The sequence below is a fragment of the Hypanus sabinus genome, chromosome 1 (assembly GCF_030144855.1).
Source record: "Hypanus sabinus isolate sHypSab1 chromosome 1, sHypSab1.hap1, whole genome shotgun sequence".
NCBI lineage: Eukaryota > Metazoa > Chordata > Chondrichthyes > Myliobatiformes > Dasyatidae > Hypanus > Hypanus sabinus.
Window position 1 is genome coordinate 135,092,086 of NC_082706.1, and position 22,019 is coordinate 135,114,104.

General features: G+C 40.6%; 1 protein-coding gene across 1 annotated transcript in view; it reads right to left on the bottom strand.

Annotated features, from left to right (window-relative positions):
• The window catches only part of LOC132379589 (cadherin-7-like), a 61,962-nt gene that overhangs the window by 15,220 nt on the left and 24,723 nt on the right, over positions 1 to 22,019 (bottom strand). Inside the window, exons 4-5 of the mRNA XM_059947713.1 lie at positions 14,632 to 14,885; positions 5,676 to 5,812 (exon numbers count right to left, since the gene is read on the bottom strand). Coding sequence (XP_059803696.1) covers positions 5,676 to 5,812; positions 14,632 to 14,885 — 391 coding nt within the window. The remainder of the gene's footprint in view (positions 1 to 5,675; positions 5,813 to 14,631; positions 14,886 to 22,019) is intronic.

Sequence of the window (22,019 nt, forward strand, 5' to 3'; positions counted from 1 at the left end):
CCTCACAGTCTACCTCATTATTGTTTACCTCCATTACACTCTTTTGGTAGCTTTTACTCTTCATTCTTCATTGTTGTTGTTTTACATTATTCTTTCTCAATGCACTGTGTAATGATTTGATCCGCATAAACAAACTTCTCACTGTATCTTGATACGTGACAATAATAAACCAATGCCAATATAACAGCAGGGTAAAAAGTGTACTTGAGCTCAGTGCTACATGCTTTCAAGCTTTTGTATCTTCTGCTCAATAGGAGAGGTCAAGGAGATGAGAGAATAACAAGGGTGGGAGGGGTGTCCCCAGATATGTCAGCTGCTTTTCGGAGGAAAGAGGAAATGTAGATGGAGTCAAGGGAGAGAAAGCTAGATTACATGATGGACTGGGATATGAATGGAAAATTGAAATTATGAGGGAATCTGTTGGATATAGTTTACATAGAGTCACCACACTCCAGCACCATTGATTGTGTGGTAATTGTATATTTTATATCTAATGTCAATTGATTTTTATTAACCAAAACTATTAAGGAATAAGGAATATTAGGTTAGGTCACAGATTGATCATGCTTCTAAATGATAGAACTAGTTAGGGAAGATGTGGGCTGAATGGTGTCCTCTTCTTCAGAGAGGCAGGAAGATGGGAGATCAAATCTTCCTCTCTCATTTAAGGAACACAAAAAACTGCTGGAGAGACACAGCAGGCCTGACAGCATCTATGGAAAAGAGTAAACAGTTGACATTTCAGGCTGAGACCCTTCATCAGGACTGGTAAAAAAAAATGAGAAGTCAGCTTAAGAAGTTGGGGGAGGGGAGGAAGGAATACAAGGTAGTAGATGATATGTGAAACAGGGAGAGGGATGAAGTAAAGAGCTGGGAAGTCAATTGATGAAAGAGATAAAGGGCTAGAGAAAGGGGAAAGAGGGAATCTGAAACGAGAGGACAGAAGGCCATGGAAGAAAGGGAAGGGGGAAGAGTGCCAGGCAGAGATGATGGAAAGGTAAGGAGATAAAGGGAAAGAGGGAAATGTGAATGAAAAAGGGTGAAGGTGGGCAGGGGGAGCATTACAAAAGTTCAAAAAATTGATGTTCATGCCATCAGGTTGGAGGTTAACCAGACGGAATATAAGGTGTTGCTCCTGCAAACTGAGTGTGGCCTCATTGTGGCAGTAGAGGAGGCCATGGACTGACATGTCAGAATGGGAATGGGAAGCAGAATTAAAAAGGGGTGGCCAAAAGAAGGGTATACAATATTTAGGTATTAACTTTCCCCCTCAATTGAAGAATTTAGTAAAGGTAAATTTTGATCCATTATTGCAGAGTATTTCATGTGATGTAGACAGATGGTCATCACTGTATCTGTCAATGTCGGGAAAAGTGAATGCCTTGAAGATGAATAGCATTCCAAAGATTAATTAACTGTCCCAATCGTTACCAGTGCAAATCCCATTAACATATTTTAAGCAATTTGATAAAATAACTAAGGCTTTTATTTGGAATGGTAAATGCCCACGTTTAAACTTTAACAAATTACAATTGCCAGTTGAAAGTAGGGGAGCTTAGGTTTGCCAAAGTTAATATATTAATACAATGCCTATACTCTTAAACATTTAGCAGATTGTTCTCTCCCTCCGGAGAGAGCGCCTTCTTGGTATCGTATTGAGTGTTCTCTTCTTCCTCCTATCCCTCCATCACAATGTTTGTCTGTCAAGTTACCTCCTGAGGCAAGGTCTCACACAATTATATCGCATATGCATTTGTTCTGGAATAAACTAGCCAGATTATTTAAATTTAATCCATACTTGAATGAAGCCTCATGTATCTGGATGAATCCAAAGTTGTGGATTGACAAGTCCCCTTTCATCTGGAGGTAATGGCAAGGGAAATGCATAATTAAATTGGGAGACGTTTATAATGGTGATAGTTTAAAATCTTTTAATCAATTAACCCAGCAGTATGATATTTCTAGGTCACAATTTTGGAGATATCTTCAACTGCGTCATTTGCCACATACAACTTTTGGTTCTACACAGCAACCCCCACAAGTTGCTATGATACTGTCTACTGTACTGGCTGCATATGGCAAAAGTTCAACTTATTTTTCAGCTTTAACACAAATTTCTGGGGAAAAAATTCTTTTGGGCCTTAAAAGAGCATGGGAAAAAGACCTAAATGTGACTTTTGAGACAAAAGAGTGAGACAAGATCTGCAAAAATGTCAAGACAATATCAAGAGACCTGAGGGTGCGTCTTATTCAGTTTAAGACCCTACACCATTTCTACTGGACTCCAGCAAGGTTACATAGATTAGGGTTGAAAAATACCGCTGAATGTTGGTGCTATAAGGCGGATAAAGGGGACTTAGTACGTGCTCTCTGGTCCTGTCCCAGAATTCAAGAATTTACATAAGTATATTGGTGAAGTTTCAGATATTCAACTCCCTTTCTGCCCCAGACTTTTGTATTGGGAGACACACTTGGGTTACTTGGGGATAAACACTCTCAAATTGGATCCAAATTATACATAGAGGTTGGAGGAACTGGGGGGAGACGGACCATCATTTCAAGAGTGGGTCACAGAAGTAGCCAAAGAAGCAGCTTTTGAATACATGTCTTACAAACAGTTTGATAGATTGGACATCTATACATAAAAATGGGGCAAATATTCAAGTTTCCTGAGGGAAATAGTGGTGAATGTAGTGGTGAAGCACATCGTTGAATGGTAGTCTTTTCTGTTATTAGAGGTCTAATAGACACACTTGGTTATTACATTGAAATTTATTTCTGCCATGTTTGTTTTTATTTTATGGATAATTTTTTGTTTTCTAAGCTATGGTTAATATAATTCTAATTCAAGGGGTCCGGGAAAAAAATTTCCAGATATAAAAATGTTTTTAAAAATGTCTGGCCATTGGGAGATCCTGCTTTTACTGGGGGATGGAGCATGGGTACTCAAAGCAGTCTCCCAATCTACGCCAGGTCTCACCAATATACAGGAGGCCACACTGGATACAGTAGATGACCCCAACAGACTCATAGATGAAGTGCCACCTCACCTGGAAGAACTGCTTGGAGCCCTGAATGATAGTGAGCGAGGAGGTGTTGGGGCAGGTGTAGCACTTGTTCCACTTGCAAGGATAAGTGACAGGAGGGAGATCAGTGGGGAGGGATGAATGAACAAGGGAGTTATATAGAGAGCGATTCCAGTGGAAAGCAGAAAGTGAGGGAAAGACATGTTTGGCAGTGGGATTCTGATGGAGAGGGCGGAAGTTGCGGAGAATTATGTGCTGGATGTGGAGGCAGAAGGATGGAGTGAGGGCAGATGTGTGTGAAATGGAAGAAATGTGGTTGAGGGCAGTATTGATGGTGGAGGAAGGGAATCCCCTTTATTTGAAGGAGGACATCTCCTTAGTTCTGGAATGAAAAACCTCAACCTGAGAGCAGATGTGATGGGGACGGAGGAGTTGAGAGAAGGGGATGGCGTTTTTATAAGTAACAGGGTGGGAAGAGATATAGTCCAGGTAGTTGCGAGATTCAGTGGGTTTATAAAAGATACAAGTAGATAAGCTGATGCAAGAGATGGAAACAATAATCGAGAAAGGGGAGGGAGGTACATTTGAGGGCAGGGTGGAAGTTGGAGACAAAGTTGATGAAGTCAACGAACTTGGCATGACTGCAGGAAGCAGCACCAATGCCTCATCAATATAGCATAGGAAAAGTAGGGGAGTAATACCGGCGTAGACTTGGAACATAGACTGTTACACATAGCTGAAAAAAGACAGCTAGGACCCATGTGAATGCCCATGGCTACACCTCTTGTTTGAAGGAAGTGGGAGGGGCCAAAGGAGAAATCATTGAGAGTTTGGACAAGTTCTGCCAGTTGGAGGAGAGTGGTGGTGAGGGGAAGCTGGTTGGGTGTGGTATCAAGAAAGAAAAGGAGAGTTTTGAGGCCTTTCTGATAGGGGATGGAGGAGTTTGTGGACTAAACATCCATAATGAAAATAAGATGATTGGTGAACTTGAAATAATTGAAAAGATCAAGAACATGTGAAGTGTCAGGGTTGTAGGTAGGAAGGAAATGAACCAGGGGATATAAAACTGAGTCGAGGTATGCAGGTACAAGTTCAGAGGGCTAGGAACAAGCAGAAACATTGGATCTGTCTGGACAGTTTGTGGATCTCGGGTAGGAGACAGAAATGGGAGGTGCAGGGTGAAGGAACTATGAGGTTGCTGGGAGTGGATGGGAGATCCCCAAAGTTAATAAAGTCGGTGATGATGTGGGCGACAATGGCTGGTGCTCCTTAGCGGGGTCCATTTCAGGGGGTAAGTAAGCGAAGGTGTCTGATTGTTGTTGCCTGGCCTTTGCAAGGTAGAGGTCAGTCCACCAGACTTCAACAGCACTCTCCTTATCTGCGGGTTTATTGGTGAATGAGGAGAGAGTGGAGAGCAGTGTGTTCGAAAGGACTGAGGTTGGAATAGGAGAGAGGGGTAGTGAAGTAAAGATGGCTGATGGCTCTGGCTGTAGTGGGGTCCTGTTTGAGGGGTAAGTCACTTAACTACAACTTTTTCTCATCAATTCTTTACTGTGCTATCTCTTGCCTTGTTGCGTGATGTTGTTCTTCTCATCTGCACTGATTTTCCATCTGGTTTATGGGTTTAAAGAAAAGATTCAAGTCTTTAATGAGCTGTTATAAATGTCTGACATCGAGGGCAATGCACCTAAAATGGGTAAGTGTGATTAGAATAATGATCAGCATGAACACCTTCAGATGCAGAACCCATTTCTGTGTTGCACAACCCTATGATTCTCAATGATGAGGAGGTGCTAGACTTCTTGAAACTGGATTGAAGTACTATTCGGGAAATTAGTCCTACTAATTGCACTTTGGTGGTGATAGATCACATAACATAATAAGTGAGCTGAAAGGATTAACATAATAAAATTATTGCCTTCCACTATGTGCCAGGTTTTGAGGATGTTCAAGGTTTGGACGCTGAAGAGAGAATGATGGTCAGATTAATGGCTGTAGGTAATACACACAAAATGCTCGAGAAGGATTGCAGCTCGATATGTTGACTGTTTACTCTTTTCCATAGATGCTGCCTGGTCTGCTGAGTTCCTCCAACAGTTTGTGTGTGTTGATTGGATTTTCCGCATTTGCAGATTTTCTCTTGTTTGAGATTAATGTCTCTGTTCATTCTGCTTTGTAAACTATAGGTAACAGCAGATTTCTGATTGTATTAATAGATTGATAATCCAGAATTATTAAACAATACACAGAGAAATCTCATGCAATTAGAAAAATGTTTAAGCAATGGAATTGTTATTGAGATACAACTCTTCCCTTGTACATGTAAAATACAAGACCCACATCAGAACTGTTCTTAACTAAATTAAAGAAATTAACAAAATAATTACTTTGTGAAAAACAGCCTGATGTGGGAAGCTTCTATTGAAAATCAAAAACTATATGATTAAGAATGTACTTTTAAAATGAAAACAAAATAGTCAATGGTGTAAATCTGAAGGAGAAATATAAAGTGCTGGAAACACTCAGTAGGTCAGGCAGCACCACTGGAGAGTGAATGAGAGTTAATGTTCCAATCTAATGATTATTTCAAAGGCACCCGACCTGCCAAGTGTCTCCAGCATTTTTTGGTGTTACTAAGTATGAACTTACTTGCTTCTGAAGCCCACACTGATACATTGTACCAAGGGGTCTCCTCTCGGTCGAGGGATTGAGAAGTTACGATGGTCCCCCTGCTTGCATCAATGATGAAGGCACCGCCCATATTTGTCTGATGATCAATGGAATACCTACACAGGAAGCAAACCATTCAATTTCAAAACATTTTGTCTTTGTAACGGAAATCCACAGAGGCATCACACACTCTACAAATAAATAGTCTGCCCAAAATGAATTTGATGAGAATTCAATCACTTTCCAGAAATTAAGTTAAAAGCAGCAAAATCGCCTTTTTAAACAATGCAATCTCCAGGCTGACAGAGTTGAATCATAGTTGGGCATTCACTTGCAAACATATTCCAATAAAAATTTGGCAAGATTCGAGTACCAACCTCTCTATTCACAGACTGCAGAGCATTTCAGATACAGGGTCATTGGACTGAAACAATAACTATTTTTCTCTCCTCAGAAGCTACCCGACTGAATTGGCTATTGTGAGCTTATGTTAGAACTTCTATACATATATGATACTGTTTAGACCATTTAATGTATACTTTGATATGAACTTGAAGTTCAATGATCTGGAGGACTATGGACCAAGTAGGATTTGACACATTAGCTCTTTCTTGATTGGCATGGAAACAATAGTCCGATTGGCCTTGTGACTTCATTCTAACAATTGAAATAAAATACACCCGCTGAGATCCAAACTATAATTGACACAAATACACAAAGTGCTTTGAGAAAACAAAATGGCGCCATCATGAAGTTACAAGCAATTCTGCATATACTGGAAATCTTGAGCAACACACATATAAAATGCTGGAGGAACTCAGCAGGTCAGGCAGCAACTGTGGCAGGGAAAGGAAAGTCAACCTTCTAGTCTGAGATCCTTCATCATTACTGGCCTGCTGAGCTTCTCCAGAATTTCACGTGATACCACCTGTTGATCCACCATTTTCATGCTGATGATTAAGAACCTATCAGTGCTAATCCTATTAACCAGCACTGCACACAACCTTTTAAACACTGGGGAGTCGTGCTCGTTTAGAGAGTTTTGACATATTTAGAAAGTTTCTGCTTCCACAGCTCTCAGAGTGTGTATTCCAGAATGATTAATGTTTTATTGCATTCTGTCACCAGGAGCATCACCTTGCATCTTTCCTGCTTATTGCATGTAGCCAATGGACAAGCGTTACTGTTAGGGATTATTCTGGAGTGATGAAATTATGGAGAACATAATTATGGATTAATTAAAGTCCATAACTGGTTCTCCATAGTCTATCGTGTCTGTAATTTCCTCAAAGGATTTCAGCATACTTGTCAGGGAAGATTTCCCCTTAAGGAAACCATGCTGACTTTGGCATTTTATTGTGTGCCTCCAAGTACTCTGAGATAAAGCCTATATACAATATAACTTTAAATGACATTTTAAATGTACTGTCATTGGTTGATTATCGTCACATGTACCCCAATACAGTGAAGCGCTTGTCACGTGTAAAGTTCATACAGATCAAATCATTACATGGTGCATTGTGATAGAACAAGGTAAAACAATAACAGAATACAAAATATAACAGCAACAGAGTAAGTACCGTCCAGGTAAACAACAAGGTGCTAGAATATAATGAGGTAGATTGCGAAGTCAAAAGTCCAAATTATTGTTTCAGGGAACCACTTAAGTAGTCTTATGAAACTAATCATTGGGTATAGGACATTCTGATTCTGTACCATAGAAACTACACAGCGAAAGACAATAGATAAATGTTCATATTAATTGGAGCCCATTGAAAACTTTAGTATGTGTTCAGGGAAGTCATGCAATGGCCACATTTTAAAATGTATATCCCAGCTTCTTAATGCATAATTGAGGACAACAACACACAAAATGCTGGAGAAACTCAGCAGGCTGGGCAGCATCTGTGGAAAATAGTACAGTCGACGTTTCAGGCTAAATGAGGTCATGTTTGATTTGTCTCTATTAGGCATAAGTCTTATCTAGTTAGTTGTACTGTATGTTAAGGGAGACACAACTTAATACTGTAACAAAGGGGGGCATATTTTGGGAGCTAGGAGTTTGTGCTCAGAAGCACATTGAGAACAGACGCCAGTTCTTAATTTTTTTTTTGTACACAGAGAGTCGTGGTGCGTGGAATGCACTGCCGGTGATGGCAGTGGAGGCGAATACAATAGGGTCTTCTAAGAGACTCTTAGATAGGTACATAGAGTTTAGGAAAATAGAGGGCTATGCAGTAGGGTAATTCTAGGCAATTTCTAGAGCAGATTACATGGTCAACATACCATTGTGGGCTGAAGAGCCTGAAATGAGCTGTAGACGTCTATGTTATATATTCTAAAGACAAAGGAGAGTTCGAGGACGTAGATTATTTGCATTTTCAGAAGGCCATAAACAGGTGTTGAACATGAAGCTGCTAAACAAGAGCATATGGTATTACAGGAAAGATACTAATAGGGTGAGAAGATTGGCTGACTAGCAGTAGGGAAAGAGTGGGAGTGGATATCTCTTCAGATGGCTGCAGATGACTAGAGGTGTTCCACGGGGGTCAGTGTTGGGACTGCTTCTCTTCACATTATATGTTTATGATTGGGGTGATGGAATTGAGTGCTCTGTGGCCAAATTTGTGGAAGATACAACGATAGGTGGAGGGGCAGGTAGTGTTGAGAAAGCAGAGAGTCAGCAGAAGGACTTATACAGATTAGGAGGATGAGTAAAGAAGTGACAGATGGAATACAGCAGAAGGATGAGTATGTTTATTGCACTTTGGAAGAAGGAGTAAAGGGATAGACACCCTTCTATATGGGAAGCAAGTTCAGTAGTCAGAGGTGCAAAGGGAGTTCCAGTGCAGGATTCCCTAAAGGATAACTTGTAGTTTAAGTTAGCATAGGAAAGGTAAATGCAATTCATTGAGATGATTAATGTATAAATACAAAGATATAATGCTTAGAATTTACAAAAATATCAGTCAGACCACATTGAATTGTTTTGGGCCCCATTTGTAAGAAAGCATGTGCTGGCACAGGAAAGGATCCAGAGGAGGTTTACAAGAATAATCTCAGGAATGAGTGGCGTAATGTTTTGGGAGTATTTGGTCCACCAATATATTAGACCTAGACAGAGTGGACGTGGAGAAGATGTTTCCAATAATGGGAAAGTCTAGGACCCAGAGGGCACAGCTTTAGAATAGAAGGACATCTCTTTAGAATGGACTACTGTGGAGTATAAGTTATTAGGTATATTAGAAGAGGAAGTTGATCAGTTCCTGATCAGAATCTGGTTTCATATCACTGGCATATGTTATGATATTTGTTAACTTTATGGCTGCAATACATGATAAATAAATATAAGAAAGAAAAACCATTGCTCTAAGTCTGTATATATGTGTGTGTATACATATATGTGTACAAAGTATTATTTATAATACTTATTTTAACTTAACTATTTATAGTAAAGCTAAAATTAAAAAAACAAAATAAAAAAGCATGACGTAGTGTTCATGGATTCAATGTCCATTTAGAAATCGAATGGCAGAGGGGAAGAAGATTTTCTTGAACTGCTGAGTGCCTCTTTCCTGACAGTAACAGCGTGAAGAGGGCATGTACTAGGTTGTGGGAATCCTTAATGATGGACACTGCCTTCCTAAGGCACCTCTCCTTGAAGGTATCTTGGATACTAAGGAGGCTAGTACCCATGATGGAGCTGACTAATTTTCCTCAGCTACAGAGGAGAAAGTAGAAGAATTGGGTTGAGGGGGAAAATAATTCAGCATGATCAAATAGCTGAGCACTTTGTGGCTTGAGTAGTCTGATTCTGTTCTCACGTATTATGGTCTAATATTGAACCCCTCTGCTATCTTCATAGTTAAACAGTAAGAAAAGTCTGCTTAACCTTGAAGGCAGTTTATAGAGATGGTTGACTATTGAATGCAGAGACAGGAAAGTATTCCCTCTGTGGGTGTTGAATCTTTGGAATTCATTGACCTGGAAGGCCTGTGTGGGGAGCCAAGGTTTTCACACGGACCTGAAATGGTTAATTGTTGTTTAATGAGGATTATTAATTGTATAGCATTCCTTATGTTTTCACTTGAGTGACTTACTCTTCGTATTGTAGGTTCCCAGTGCTTTCCATTTAAACTTGTTAAGTTTACTTTGATTGACTGAGGATTTCCGTGTTACTTGTATTATTTAAGCAGATGGTTATCATGGGACCCTAGTTTTGAGAATCATTGTCTCATACTGTCACTCAGCTGAACCACTGATGTTCTTTTGGAATTCATATGAATAGACTCTGGTTGCTGTCTCTACATTGGAATCTATCTTCCCTCTGCACTTGAGTTCCCACATCGTGAGCCGGAGAGCAGTGGATGCTGTGCCAACGAACATAATCAGAGCAGAAATGAACCAAGTTTTGGATTACTGAAGAGTCAATAGTTATGAAAGGAAGTGGAGCTGAGACCCAAATGAGATCAGTTATCCATTAGTGGGGTAGCATCGAGGTTCTGAAAGGTAAATTTCTGCTCCTTATCCTTGTTGGATTTGATGTTGATTCAAAGGTTCTCAGAAATCAAGAAGGAGGTGATGGCCATTTTACTTAGTGCTACAAGAACAAAGAAAGGCAAAGAAAAAGTTGCAGTCATCTCTGACTTAGATTAGAGATAAAGCACATTGCTAGTACATAATGTATGAAATTACCAGGTTCAAGTGGTGTGACACCTGCTGCAGAAAAACTGAAGCTTCTAGACAATACAGAATTAGCTCTACTAGAAAATTTACTGAACAATTCCACACATACACTCTTGGTGATGACATAAAAATTAGAAGCAAGCAAAGAAAAGTTGAAACTACAACAAAAATAGCAATTCTACACCCTAATCCAACACCCTTGACATACTTGCGTATGGAATAATCTGTGCAATAGCATGCAGAAAGTAGTGTTTCATTATATCTCGAGTTACACACACACACAATACTGTAGGAACTCAACAGGTCAGGCAGCATCTTTGGAAGAAAAAGAGCAGTCAATATTTGTGACAGACACACTTCATTAGGACTGGATTGAAGAGGGGAGGAAGCCAGAATTAAAAAGGTGGGGGTAGAGGGAGGAGTACATGCCTGCAGGTGATAGGTGAGACCAGGTGACAGGGAAGGTGGCTGGTGCATGTGACAATAATAATCAAAATAATCTTCAGTTTGCTCTGCTAATGACAGTACACCACAACACTTCAATTATTGGAAAATAATATAAACATGCTTAAACCAAATTACATACCATACATCTGCTCAAATGTAAGAAGCTAAGTTTCTTCTTTTATCAACCACCTTAGACTTAAAGCTTTTTGCCAGGATGGCTTCACACGAGGAACAATGCTGTCCTGTTATTACTGAACAAGTCACCATTACCTCAGTAATACATGTTAACCTCATATAGTAGAACACAAAAGCCTTAAGCATTAGATTTCTGACCAAATCCTGATGCAATTGACTCATTTGACGAAGCTGACAGGAAATTGAACTGCACAAGCTTAACCCTGCAAGAGAAAATCTGGAGATGCTGGAAACCTGAGCAAAACACACAAAATGCTGGAGAAACTCAATAGGCCAGGCAGAATCTATGGAAAAAAGTACAGTCGACATTTCAGGCCAATTCCTCCATCTCCGTTGCATCTGCTACGCCATCCTCTTTTCTCAATTCCTCCTTCTCCCCCACATCTGCTGTCAGGATGAGGCTTTTCATTCTTACTTCTAATTTTATGTAATGTCCTCCTTTTTCAAAGAAAGGGACTTCCCTTCTGCCACCATCGAAGCTGCCCTCAACTGCATCTCTTCCATTTCACGCACCTCTGCTCTTACTCCACTCTTCCTCCATTCTACCAGGGATAGGGTTTCTCTTGTCCTCACTTACCACCCCACCAGCCTCTACATCCAGCACGTAATTCTCCGAAACTTTCACCACCTCCAAAGGGATCCCACCATGAAGCACATTTTTCCATCCCCCACTTTCTGCTTTCCGCAGGGATTATTCCCTATGAGACTCCCTTGTCCATTCATCCCTCCCCAGTGATCTCCCTCCTGGCAAGCAGAACAAGTGCTACACCTCCTCCCTCACTACCATCCAGGGCCCTAAACAGTCCTTCCAGGTAAGGTGACACTTCACCTGTGGGTCTGTTGGGGTCACTTACTGTGTTCGGTGCTCCCAGTGTGGCCTCCTGTATATTGACGAGACCTGATGTAGATTGAGAGACCATTTTGCCGAGCACCTGCGCTCCATCCACCAGAAAAGACAGGATCTCCCAGTAGCCATCCATTTGAATTCCACTTCCACTTCCCATTCCCATACGTCCATCCATGGCCTTCACTGTCATGATGAGGCCACACTAAGTTTGGAGGAATAACACCTTATATTCCGTTTGAGTAACCTCTAACCTGATGGCACAAACATCGATTTCTCAAACATCCGGTAATGCCCCCCAACCCACACCCCCTCCATTTCCCATCCCCTTTTCACTTTTTCACCTCATCTTCTCGCCCACTCATCATCTCCCTCTGGTGCTCCTTTCCCCCTTTTCTTTCTTCCATGGCCTTCTGTCTCTTTCCCCAATCAGCTTCCCAGCTCTTCACTTCATTCCTCCCACTCCAGGTTTCACCTATTACCTGTGGTTCTCTTACCCCTGCCCCCACCTTTTAAATCTACCCCTCAGCTTTTTTTTTCTCCAGTCCCACCAAAGAGTTTCAGCCCGAACCATCAACAGTACTTTTTTTTCCATAGATACCGCCTGGCCTGCTGAGTTCCTCCAGGATTTTGTTTGTGTTGCTAAGTTTAACCCTGCAGTCCTTTTCCTGAGGATTGGTACTTCGTTATTAATAGAATATCTCCCATCTTTATTATTCACTTGATTGTGGAGGTCACTAGTAATGTGCCTCAGTCATGAATCTCCCAATTGATGCTGCTGTTAATTGCTTCTAACCGCAATCTATTGAGCTCTCAATGTCTTAGCAAACATTCATCCCACAGTGCAACAAAACAATCTCTTGTCAGTATCGATTTGTTGTTTCTGGGATCTAACTGTGTACACATCATCTACTCTCCTTCCTCCTGTTCTACAATGACTTCAACATCATGCATCGGTTGGACAATTCCTTGTATCTTCCTGAGATTGTGAAAGCTGCTATACAAATGCAAGACCTTTTCTTACTCCCTCTTCCATTGATGTATATCCTAATTATTAGAGTCATACAACACACTTACCAATTAGTCCTGCCTGTCATTTCTCCTATACATATCCCAAATAACAAGTGATTGTGTACAATAGCATAATGTCTTGAATTTCAAAAATCTGGATTAAATGCTTAACAAAAGTTTATAAAATTATGAAGAACATTGAGGTAGTGATAGAAGTAGACATGAGGAATTTAAGAGGCTGAAAATGCAAGGATTGTAAGGATATGGATCATGTTCAGGAACAAGAGATTTAGTTTAATTCAAAATAGTGTTCAGCACACACATCATGGGCCAGTTCCTGTGCTGTACTGTTCTCTGGTCTTGATTAGAACACTCTTCCAACAAACTTGTCCATGGTGAGCAAGATGCCCATCTAAAAGTAGTCCCATGTGCCATTGAAACTTTCCTATCCATGTACCTGTCTAATTGTCTTTTAAAATTGCACCTAACTCAACTGATTCCTATGGCAGTTTGTACTACATGCACACCACCCTGTGTGAAGTTGCCCCTCAGACTTCAAATTGCCCCTTCCACCTTAAACCTGTGCCTTCTAATCCTTTTAAATTCCCCTTCCCTGAAAAACAGATTGCGCATTCACTATCTCTTTCCCTCCATGATTTTATACATTACAGTAAGTTCATTCCAAAGGCTCCGACACCTCAACAAATAAATTCCTCCTGCAAATCAGGTCCTCAAGTGTTGGAAATATTCTTGTAAATCTTCCTTGCCCGCCTTAGAGCTAAAAGACATGTTTTGCATTGCAGGGCAACCGAAACCATTCACTATCACCGAAACCATGCAGCCTCACCAATGAGCTCATGGCAGCCACAGTTGTTCAATTTCTATCAATTAAATTAAATGGGAGCAGCTTCAATTGGAGTCTTGGCCAGCATGGACCAGTTGGACTGAAGGGCCTGTTTCCATGTTTCATAACTAAAATCTGATGTTAAACGCTGCGTTTCAATGATATATCCATAGAACTCACTGATGCATCATCAATTCTAGTGTGATCTCTCAGAAGGGGTGAAGGAACCTTACCATTCTTTTGGATGGCAACTCCCCACTTACAAGTACGTCTTTTGCCCTCTTCTGATATGATCCAATGATTTAGTTTAAAAGGCAATTAGGGTAGGTAGTTAATGCAATCATGCACATATCTTGAAAATAAATCTCAAAAAAAAGAAACATGACTTTAAGGTGTGCTGATTCATTGCCGTTGTACACACCTGGATAAAGGAAAATAAAAACTTCTGTCTTCCCTGCTTCAATATTGACAGGAGTATTCTGCTGGTTTGGGGAGATATGTTTGATATGTTCCTGTGAATATGCCCATAGAAGCAGCAGATAATGCAAGCAAGTCTAAAGCAGGAGCAACAACATCACTGAATGATGTCAATAATGAACTAGCAACAAGACACTTGCAAGTGAATCAATTACAGTGAAATCTTTGAAAGTTCATTAAGCACAACGTGAAAACAGGATGACAACTAATAATGGTCTCTTGCTTTGTTTATCTGGTCCTCTTGACTATTTTCATTGTCTTGAATTTATTTATATTGTTTAAAGAAGCAAAATAGCAAGATTTAAATGTGCAATTTCCTCCTCTGTTGGCACAGAAGCAGCAGGAGTTCCTGTAATCAGGACTGCAAGGAGAATTTACACACTGCTTAATGGAATTGGCAATCAGCTCCATCATTCTGAAGCATCACCTACCTGATTGAATTGTTTGCAGCGTCGGGGTCCCTGGCAGTCACCTCTCCTACAAAGGCTCCTGGCTCCTGGTTTTCTTGAACCCAGAAAGTGTAGGTGGGAGAGAGAAAGAGCGGGGCCTCATCAACATCAAGCACATTGATCTTCACACTGGTTGTATCTTTAAACCGTTCCAGCTGGAGCTGCCGCGGGTCAATGTGCTTATTGAGCGCTTCCACCCTGAGGCTAAACCATCTTTTGGCCTCATAGTCCAGAGTCTGAAGGAAAGTACAGAAAGGACCGCTCATCATTACTGATTCCAAAAACATCATGTTATTGATCAGCCACACATTCCAACACAGATAACTTGCCAGCCACCTGATTAAAGGGCTGTTTGTTCCTTTAAATAGTTCTGCCGTTCAGTTTTAATTAACCAGATTGTGAGCATCACTCACATTTGGTACCTTGCTTCTGGAATAACGCACTGAGAATGGAGAATGGTTACGAATTGATCATCTATTAGTGTAGGGCTCCCAAATAAGAGGAAAATGACATGTAGGGCTTGTCATTCAGAAAAAATTTCAATGTTACTGGAAATTACTTTAGAGGTGAGCCATACATCAAAGTCAAGTTTATGATGTAGGTGCAGGAATAGGACATTTTCTTAATAGGCCCTTGATGCCCTTATTAATCAGGAGCACATCTACTTTAAATACGCCCAATGATTTGAACTCCACAACATTCTGTAACAATGAATTCGACAGATACACCACCCTCTGGCTAAAGAAATTTCTCCTCATCTCTGTACTAAGGAGACATCCTTCTATTCTGAGGCTGTGCCCTCTGGTTCTGGACAGTCCCACTATTTCAATCATCCTTTTCATGTCTACCAAGCTATTTAATATTCGGCAAGTTTCAATGAGATTTCCCTTCATTCTTCTTAGCTCCACTAAGTACAGACCCAGAACCATCAAAAGGCTCCTCACATGTTAACTCTTTCATTCCTGTAAACCTCCTCCAGGATCTCTTCAATGCCAACACATCCTTTCTCAAATACAAGGCCCAAAACTACTCACAACATAGTGAGGTCTGACCACTGCTTATAAATTCTCAGCATTACACTGTTGCTTATATATCCTACTTTTCTCAAATTAATGCAAAAATTACATTTGCCTTTCTTATTACCAACTTAACCTGCAAGTTAACCCTTAGGGAACCCTGCATGACAACTCCCAAGACCCTTTGTATCTCTGATTTCCGAATTTGTTCTGTTTAGAAAACAGTCTTTGCTTTTACTCCTTCCACCAAAGAGCATAACGTTTCAATTCCCAACACTGTTTTCCATCTGCCACTTCTTTGCCCATTCTCCTAACCTGTCTAAGTCCTTCTGTAGCCTTTTTGCTTCCTCAATACTGCCTGCCCCTTCACTTCTGCACCATCTACAAACTTGGCCACAAAACCATCAACTCCATTATTCAGATCATTAACATATAACGTGAAAAGCAGCTGTCCCAACCATGATGCCTGCAGAACATCGGCAGTCAACAAGACAATGCCCCCTTTATAGACACTTTGTCTTCTGCTAGTCAGCCAAGCTTCTATCCATGCTGCACTTTTTTTTATTGTATTTTATACAATAATATACGTGGTCAGGAGCAATGTAAAACTTACTTGCAGCAGCATCACAGGTGCACTGCATTAGCGACACAATGTTCAGAAGAAAAAACACAAATGAAATGTAAGTTATACAAAGAATACAGGAGGATACAGAACTGGAGGAAGAACAATGAATCCAGTTGTAGTGCAAAGTGAGGCAGTGTTTTTGTTGATACATTCAATAACTGAATCATTCAAAGAAAGCAGTTGTTTTTGAATCAAGTAACGTGGGTCTTCAGCCCTGTCTGAGGGTAGCTGCAAGAAGATGGCATGGGCCAGATGATGGGGATCTTTGACAATGTATGTTGCCTTCTTTACATAGTGCTTCAGAGAAGCATTACTGCCCATCTCTAATTTCCCTTGATAACACAGAGTACAATAGGAGCCAGCTGCCCTTTTGAGGCTATCCGCAATTGAATGGGTTTCACATCTCTTCTGTATCAGTTCCTCATAGCCCTCAGTTTTCAAATCTCTCAAAAAATTCCAGTGCTAAGAGGCTTGGACTCTTGATAGAAGATGTGACTTCAAATCCCACCATTGCAGCTAGAAAAATTCAATTCAAGGACTATCTCACATTTTAAATCTGGTAGTAGGATTGCTTTTTTTTCCAAAAGACTTCAAGTTCCTGATACACCTGGCATTTATTGTCATTCCCTAATGGCTTTTGAATCTAGGTGGGAGCTTTGAATCATTTGTGTTAAGCATGCAACTACTGCCTATAAACTTCCCATCTGGTGGAACAAAATATTCCAGGGATATCAACATCCCACCTGCCCTATCAAATGAAAACCCCGCTATCCTTGGTCTGACCAGCATGTAGCTCTAGACTCCTTTGTAAGTATTGTACTAATGCCAATGCTTGTTCATTGAATTACCCTACCTACGTTGCCTGCTATTGCCAAACTCTGATTTCTCTGGACTGTATAGTTTCCAGCTTTGGCCACCATTCAGTCCTGTTGGTGTAATGGGAATTAGATCACACTGATTTATGAATATTTTCCACATTCACTTCTGTTCAGCTTTTTGCAAATGCATCATACATTTCGATATGCTGCTCGCAGATTTAAACTTATAACATTTTTCTCAGAAAGTATTTTGCTTCAGCAGATAATGTAGAAAGCAAATAAAATAGGGCAATGCATTGGCCTTTATCAATTGTGGGATTGAGTTTAAGAGCCAAGAGGTAATGTTGCCATTACATAGGACCCTGGTCAGACCCCATTTGGAGTACTGTGCTCAGTTTTGGTCGCCTCACTATAGGAAGGATGTGGAAACCATAGAAAGGGTGCAAAGAAGATTTACAAGGATGTTGCCAGGATTGGGAAACAAGCCTTATGAGAATAGGATGAGTGAACTCGGCATTCCTTTCTTAGAGCGACGAGAATAAGAGGTGACCTGATGGAGGTGTATAAGATGATTAATTGGTGTCAGAGGAAAGAAAGATGTTAAATTGGAAAATTATCATATAGTATGTGGAAATGGGCAAAAAAGATCAGTGAGTTCATAAAGGGGGCCCTTTACGTTTTTGATGATACTAGCTTCTTTAGGTTTTAGAATTATTGCAGTATATTTATGGGAAGCAAAGGTGATCTCAGATTCTTAAAAAAGGGTGAGAGAAAGCAGGAAAAATGCTTGAATCTATAATATAGTATAATTGCATAAAATCTGATCACCAGACTCAAGAGCAAATTCTGACCCACTGTCATCAGGCTCTTGGATCACTCAATTGCTAAAGCTGAACTCTTGATCTCCCAGTCTACCTCATTAAACCCTTGTACTTGCATACTGCACTTTCTCTAAAGCTGAATCGGAACCAGATTTATTATCATTGCCATACATTGAGAAATGTGGTGTTTGCTGGCAGCAGTGCAGCACAGTACATAAACATTAGAATAAATTACAATAAGAATATATTAAAATAAATAAATAGAGCAAAAAGAGAGCAAATTAGTGAGTTAGTGTTCAGAAATCTGATGGTGGAGGGGAGGAACACTGAGGCTCCTGCACCTCCTTCCAGATGATAGTAATGAGAGGAGGGCAAGCCCTAGATGGTTAGGGTCCTACACAATGGATGCTTCATTCGTGAGGCATCAGCTTTTGAAGGTGTCCTTGATGGTAGAGAGGATTGTGCCCATGATGGGCTGGCTGAGTTTATAATGCACTTAAGCTTTTTCTGGTCCTGTGCATTGGTGTCTCCATACCAGATGGAAATGCAAACCAATCAGAATGTTCTCCACACATCATCTGCCGAAAATTACAGAGTCTTTGGTGACAGACCAAATCACTTCAAATTCCTAAGAATGGCCATCACTGGTGTGCATTCTTTATAATTGCATCAATATGTTGAGGCAAGGATAGATCTTCAAATGTGTTGATACCCAGGAACTTGAAGCTGCTCACCCTTTCCACTGCTGATGCCTTGATCATGACTGCCTTGTGTTATCTTGATTTCCTCTTCCTGAGGTCACTAATCAATTCCTTGATGTTACTGACAGTGAGAGTAATCTGCAACACTATGTTCTGAATTCTGCATTTTTGGTTCTTTTTTGATGGGTTGGCATACGGGTTTTTCCACTGCATTTTGGTACATGAGATAATCAATATCAATCAATCCTAAAATAAAAGTATGTACATGTAGCATCTGTTCCCCCAATTTACCCCATTTACCTAGGGTGAACCGCCAGTGCCTCGCCAACAGTGCAATACTTCATTGTAAATACAGTGTAATGCTCCCCAAGTACACGCTCGCAACACAAATACCAGACAATACACCAACGGTGAGTAAATAATTACAACTTTATAGTTATTTCTTAGTGATGGATTAGTAGAAACTGATAACCTAAAGGTGCCAAATCAGTAAGTTTATCAGTTTGTGCACATAATATTTTAATACATTGGAGTTCACGCCTCCGATTCCATCTACAACAACCTTCCGAGCCTTCAGCCACCGTCCAAACCACCAATGTCCAGTATCTGCCGCCCAGGAACGGCTGTCCATTCCTCACACGTCCGTCCTCCTCGCTCGCCTCCCGAAAAAGATCGCGAACTCCCACTCAACTCACACATACAAGGTAGCATAACAATTCTCCATTGGTTAGTTCCCCCCTTATCTGTAGTTATAACCCGAACATTCCAGCTACGGAAACCCATTACAGCATTTAGTAACATTACAGAGAAGCCATTTCATTATAACAATACAGAGAAGCTATTTTGTTAGCCTAAACAGTTAGCAGCACAGTTACTGGTACTGAGAGCCCTACATATATTATATACAACCTTGAGATTCACTTCCTTATGGGCAGTCACAAAACAAAGACACCCAATAAAACCTTTTTAAAAAGGACCATCAAACACCCTATGCACAGAGAAGAAAACAAATTGTGCAAACAATAAAGCAAGCAATAAGCAAATGATATTCAGAACTGAAGATCATGAAGTGAATCCATAGCCACAGAGCCAGTCACCACTGCAGTCGCTCCAAGAACTTATTAGTTGCAGGCTCAGAGGTGGCTGAACGTCACTGAACAGCGAACTGAAGACTGGCACATCCCTCACCTCCAGCCCCAACACTCTGACCTTTTCAATCTAGCCAGGCACTTAAATCAGCCAAACCTGGGCTTGCTTTTTACTCTTGGACCTGGACCCTGTGCTTCAATATGCTCTCGAGTCCAGGACCCATCACCTCAATTCAGCCCCAGTATGACATTTCCCTTTCTGCCTGGCACTTAAATTGGTCAAACCTCAGCTTGCTGCTCACATTCAGGTCCGTGCCTTGCTGCCTCACTTCAGTTCTGCCACTTCAAATCACCTCCAAGTCCCCTCCATCAGCCAAACATTGACTGATTCCCCACTCTTGGGCACGAGTCCAGCAGCCTTGATTCAGCCCAACGCACCACAATCGTCTTACACCTTTGTGACTTCTGTTCACAATACAAAAATATCAAGTAGTACATCCAGTTCAAAAGCTCATTTCCAAAAGGGAAGCTGCAGATTATTGATTAGAGTGATCATGGTCCAGAAAAAGTATGATTAATAAAGTAATTAATAGCTGCTTTTACTGCCAGCAAGTCATCACTATGTTTAACCAACACCATCATAAACCGTAAAATCCTAGTAAATGACAATATGATTGAGCAGAGTCAGGGTGGTTTCATGAAAGGGGAAGTACATTTAACGAACCACTTGGAGTTCTTTGAAAATATATCTAGTAGAGTGGATTTGAGAGAATCAATGTATATGGCGTATTTGGATGTTCAGAAGGGTTTTGATAAGTTCCTGCATGGAAGCTTAGTGAACAAAGTACACTTGGAACTTTGGATTTAATGTACCAGTGTGGATTAAGATCTGGTTAACAGATGGATGCAAAGATTGGGGATGAACTAGTTTCCCTTAATTTGGTAGGCTGTGCCTGGCAGGATTCCAGAATAATTGATGCTTGGGTCCTGACTATAAACAATCTACATATCAATGTAGTGGACGGGACCAAATATAACAGATCCAAGTTTGTGCAAGACATGAACCGAAGTGAGAAAGCAAGTGGTGTTATCGAGACTTCAGGGGCACATGGAAAAGAGAGCATCAGCATAGAGTCATGGAGTCATAGATTTATGCAGCATGAAAACAGGCCGTTCAGCCCAAATTGTCCATGCTGACCAAGATGTCTATCTAAACTAATCCGATTTGCCTGTATTTGACACATACCCCTTTGAACCTTTCCTATCTTATTGACATGTCTAAATATCTTTTAAACATTGTGATTGTACCTGACTCTACAGCTGCACTGGCACCTTGTTCCATATCCCCATCACACTATCTGAAAAAGCTTTCCCACAGATCCCTTTTAATTCCTTTCCCTCTCATCATAAACCTTTGTGCTCTAATTTTAGACTCCCATACCCCTGGAAAAAGACTGCAACTTTCTACTCTATCGCTGAACTTCGTAATTTTTTTAAACCTATATTTGATCACCCCTCAGCCTCCTTCACTCCAAGGAAACCAGTCTTTACATGTAGCTCAAGGCATCTACTCCAGACAATATTCCTATCAATCTTTTCTTCACCATCTCCACCTTAATCACAAAATTTCCATAGCGTAGTTACTGGAACGGCACACAATACTCCAAGGGTAGTGAACCGATGATTCATATGACTAAAACATAACATCCCACTCCTGTACTCTGTGCCTTACTGATGTGTTCATCTTCTTCACCACTCTACTTAACGGCGTTGTCACTGAAGGAAATTTGCACATTTTCCCCAGATCACATTGTTCAATAAACCTTCCAAGGACCTTATCATTCACTTTGTAAATCTTGGTCTAGTTTATCGTTCCAAAATGCTGCATCTGGCAGTTGTCTGATTTAGATTCCTACACCCATTCCCTTTTCCCATTTCTCACTGTTCTAACTTCCTTCAATGTCTACTGTAGCAATTCTGCTCATATTTCTTACATAAAAATTTAATTACAATACAGTATTTCTCATGTAACGTAGGTTACAATAGGATATTGATAAGGTACAGTACTGAGCTGAGAAGTAGCAGATGGAGTTTAATCTGGAAAAGTGTGAACTGATACACTTTGGAAGATGAAACTTGAAGGTAGATTTAATAGCAGGATTCTCAGCAGAGGGAAGGAACATTGAGGTCCACGTCCATAATCTCTCAAAGTTGCCTTGCAAGTTGACTGGGTAGTTTAAGTGTATGGTGCATTGGGCTTCCTTAGTTGGGAGATTGAATTCAAGAGCTACAAGGTAATGT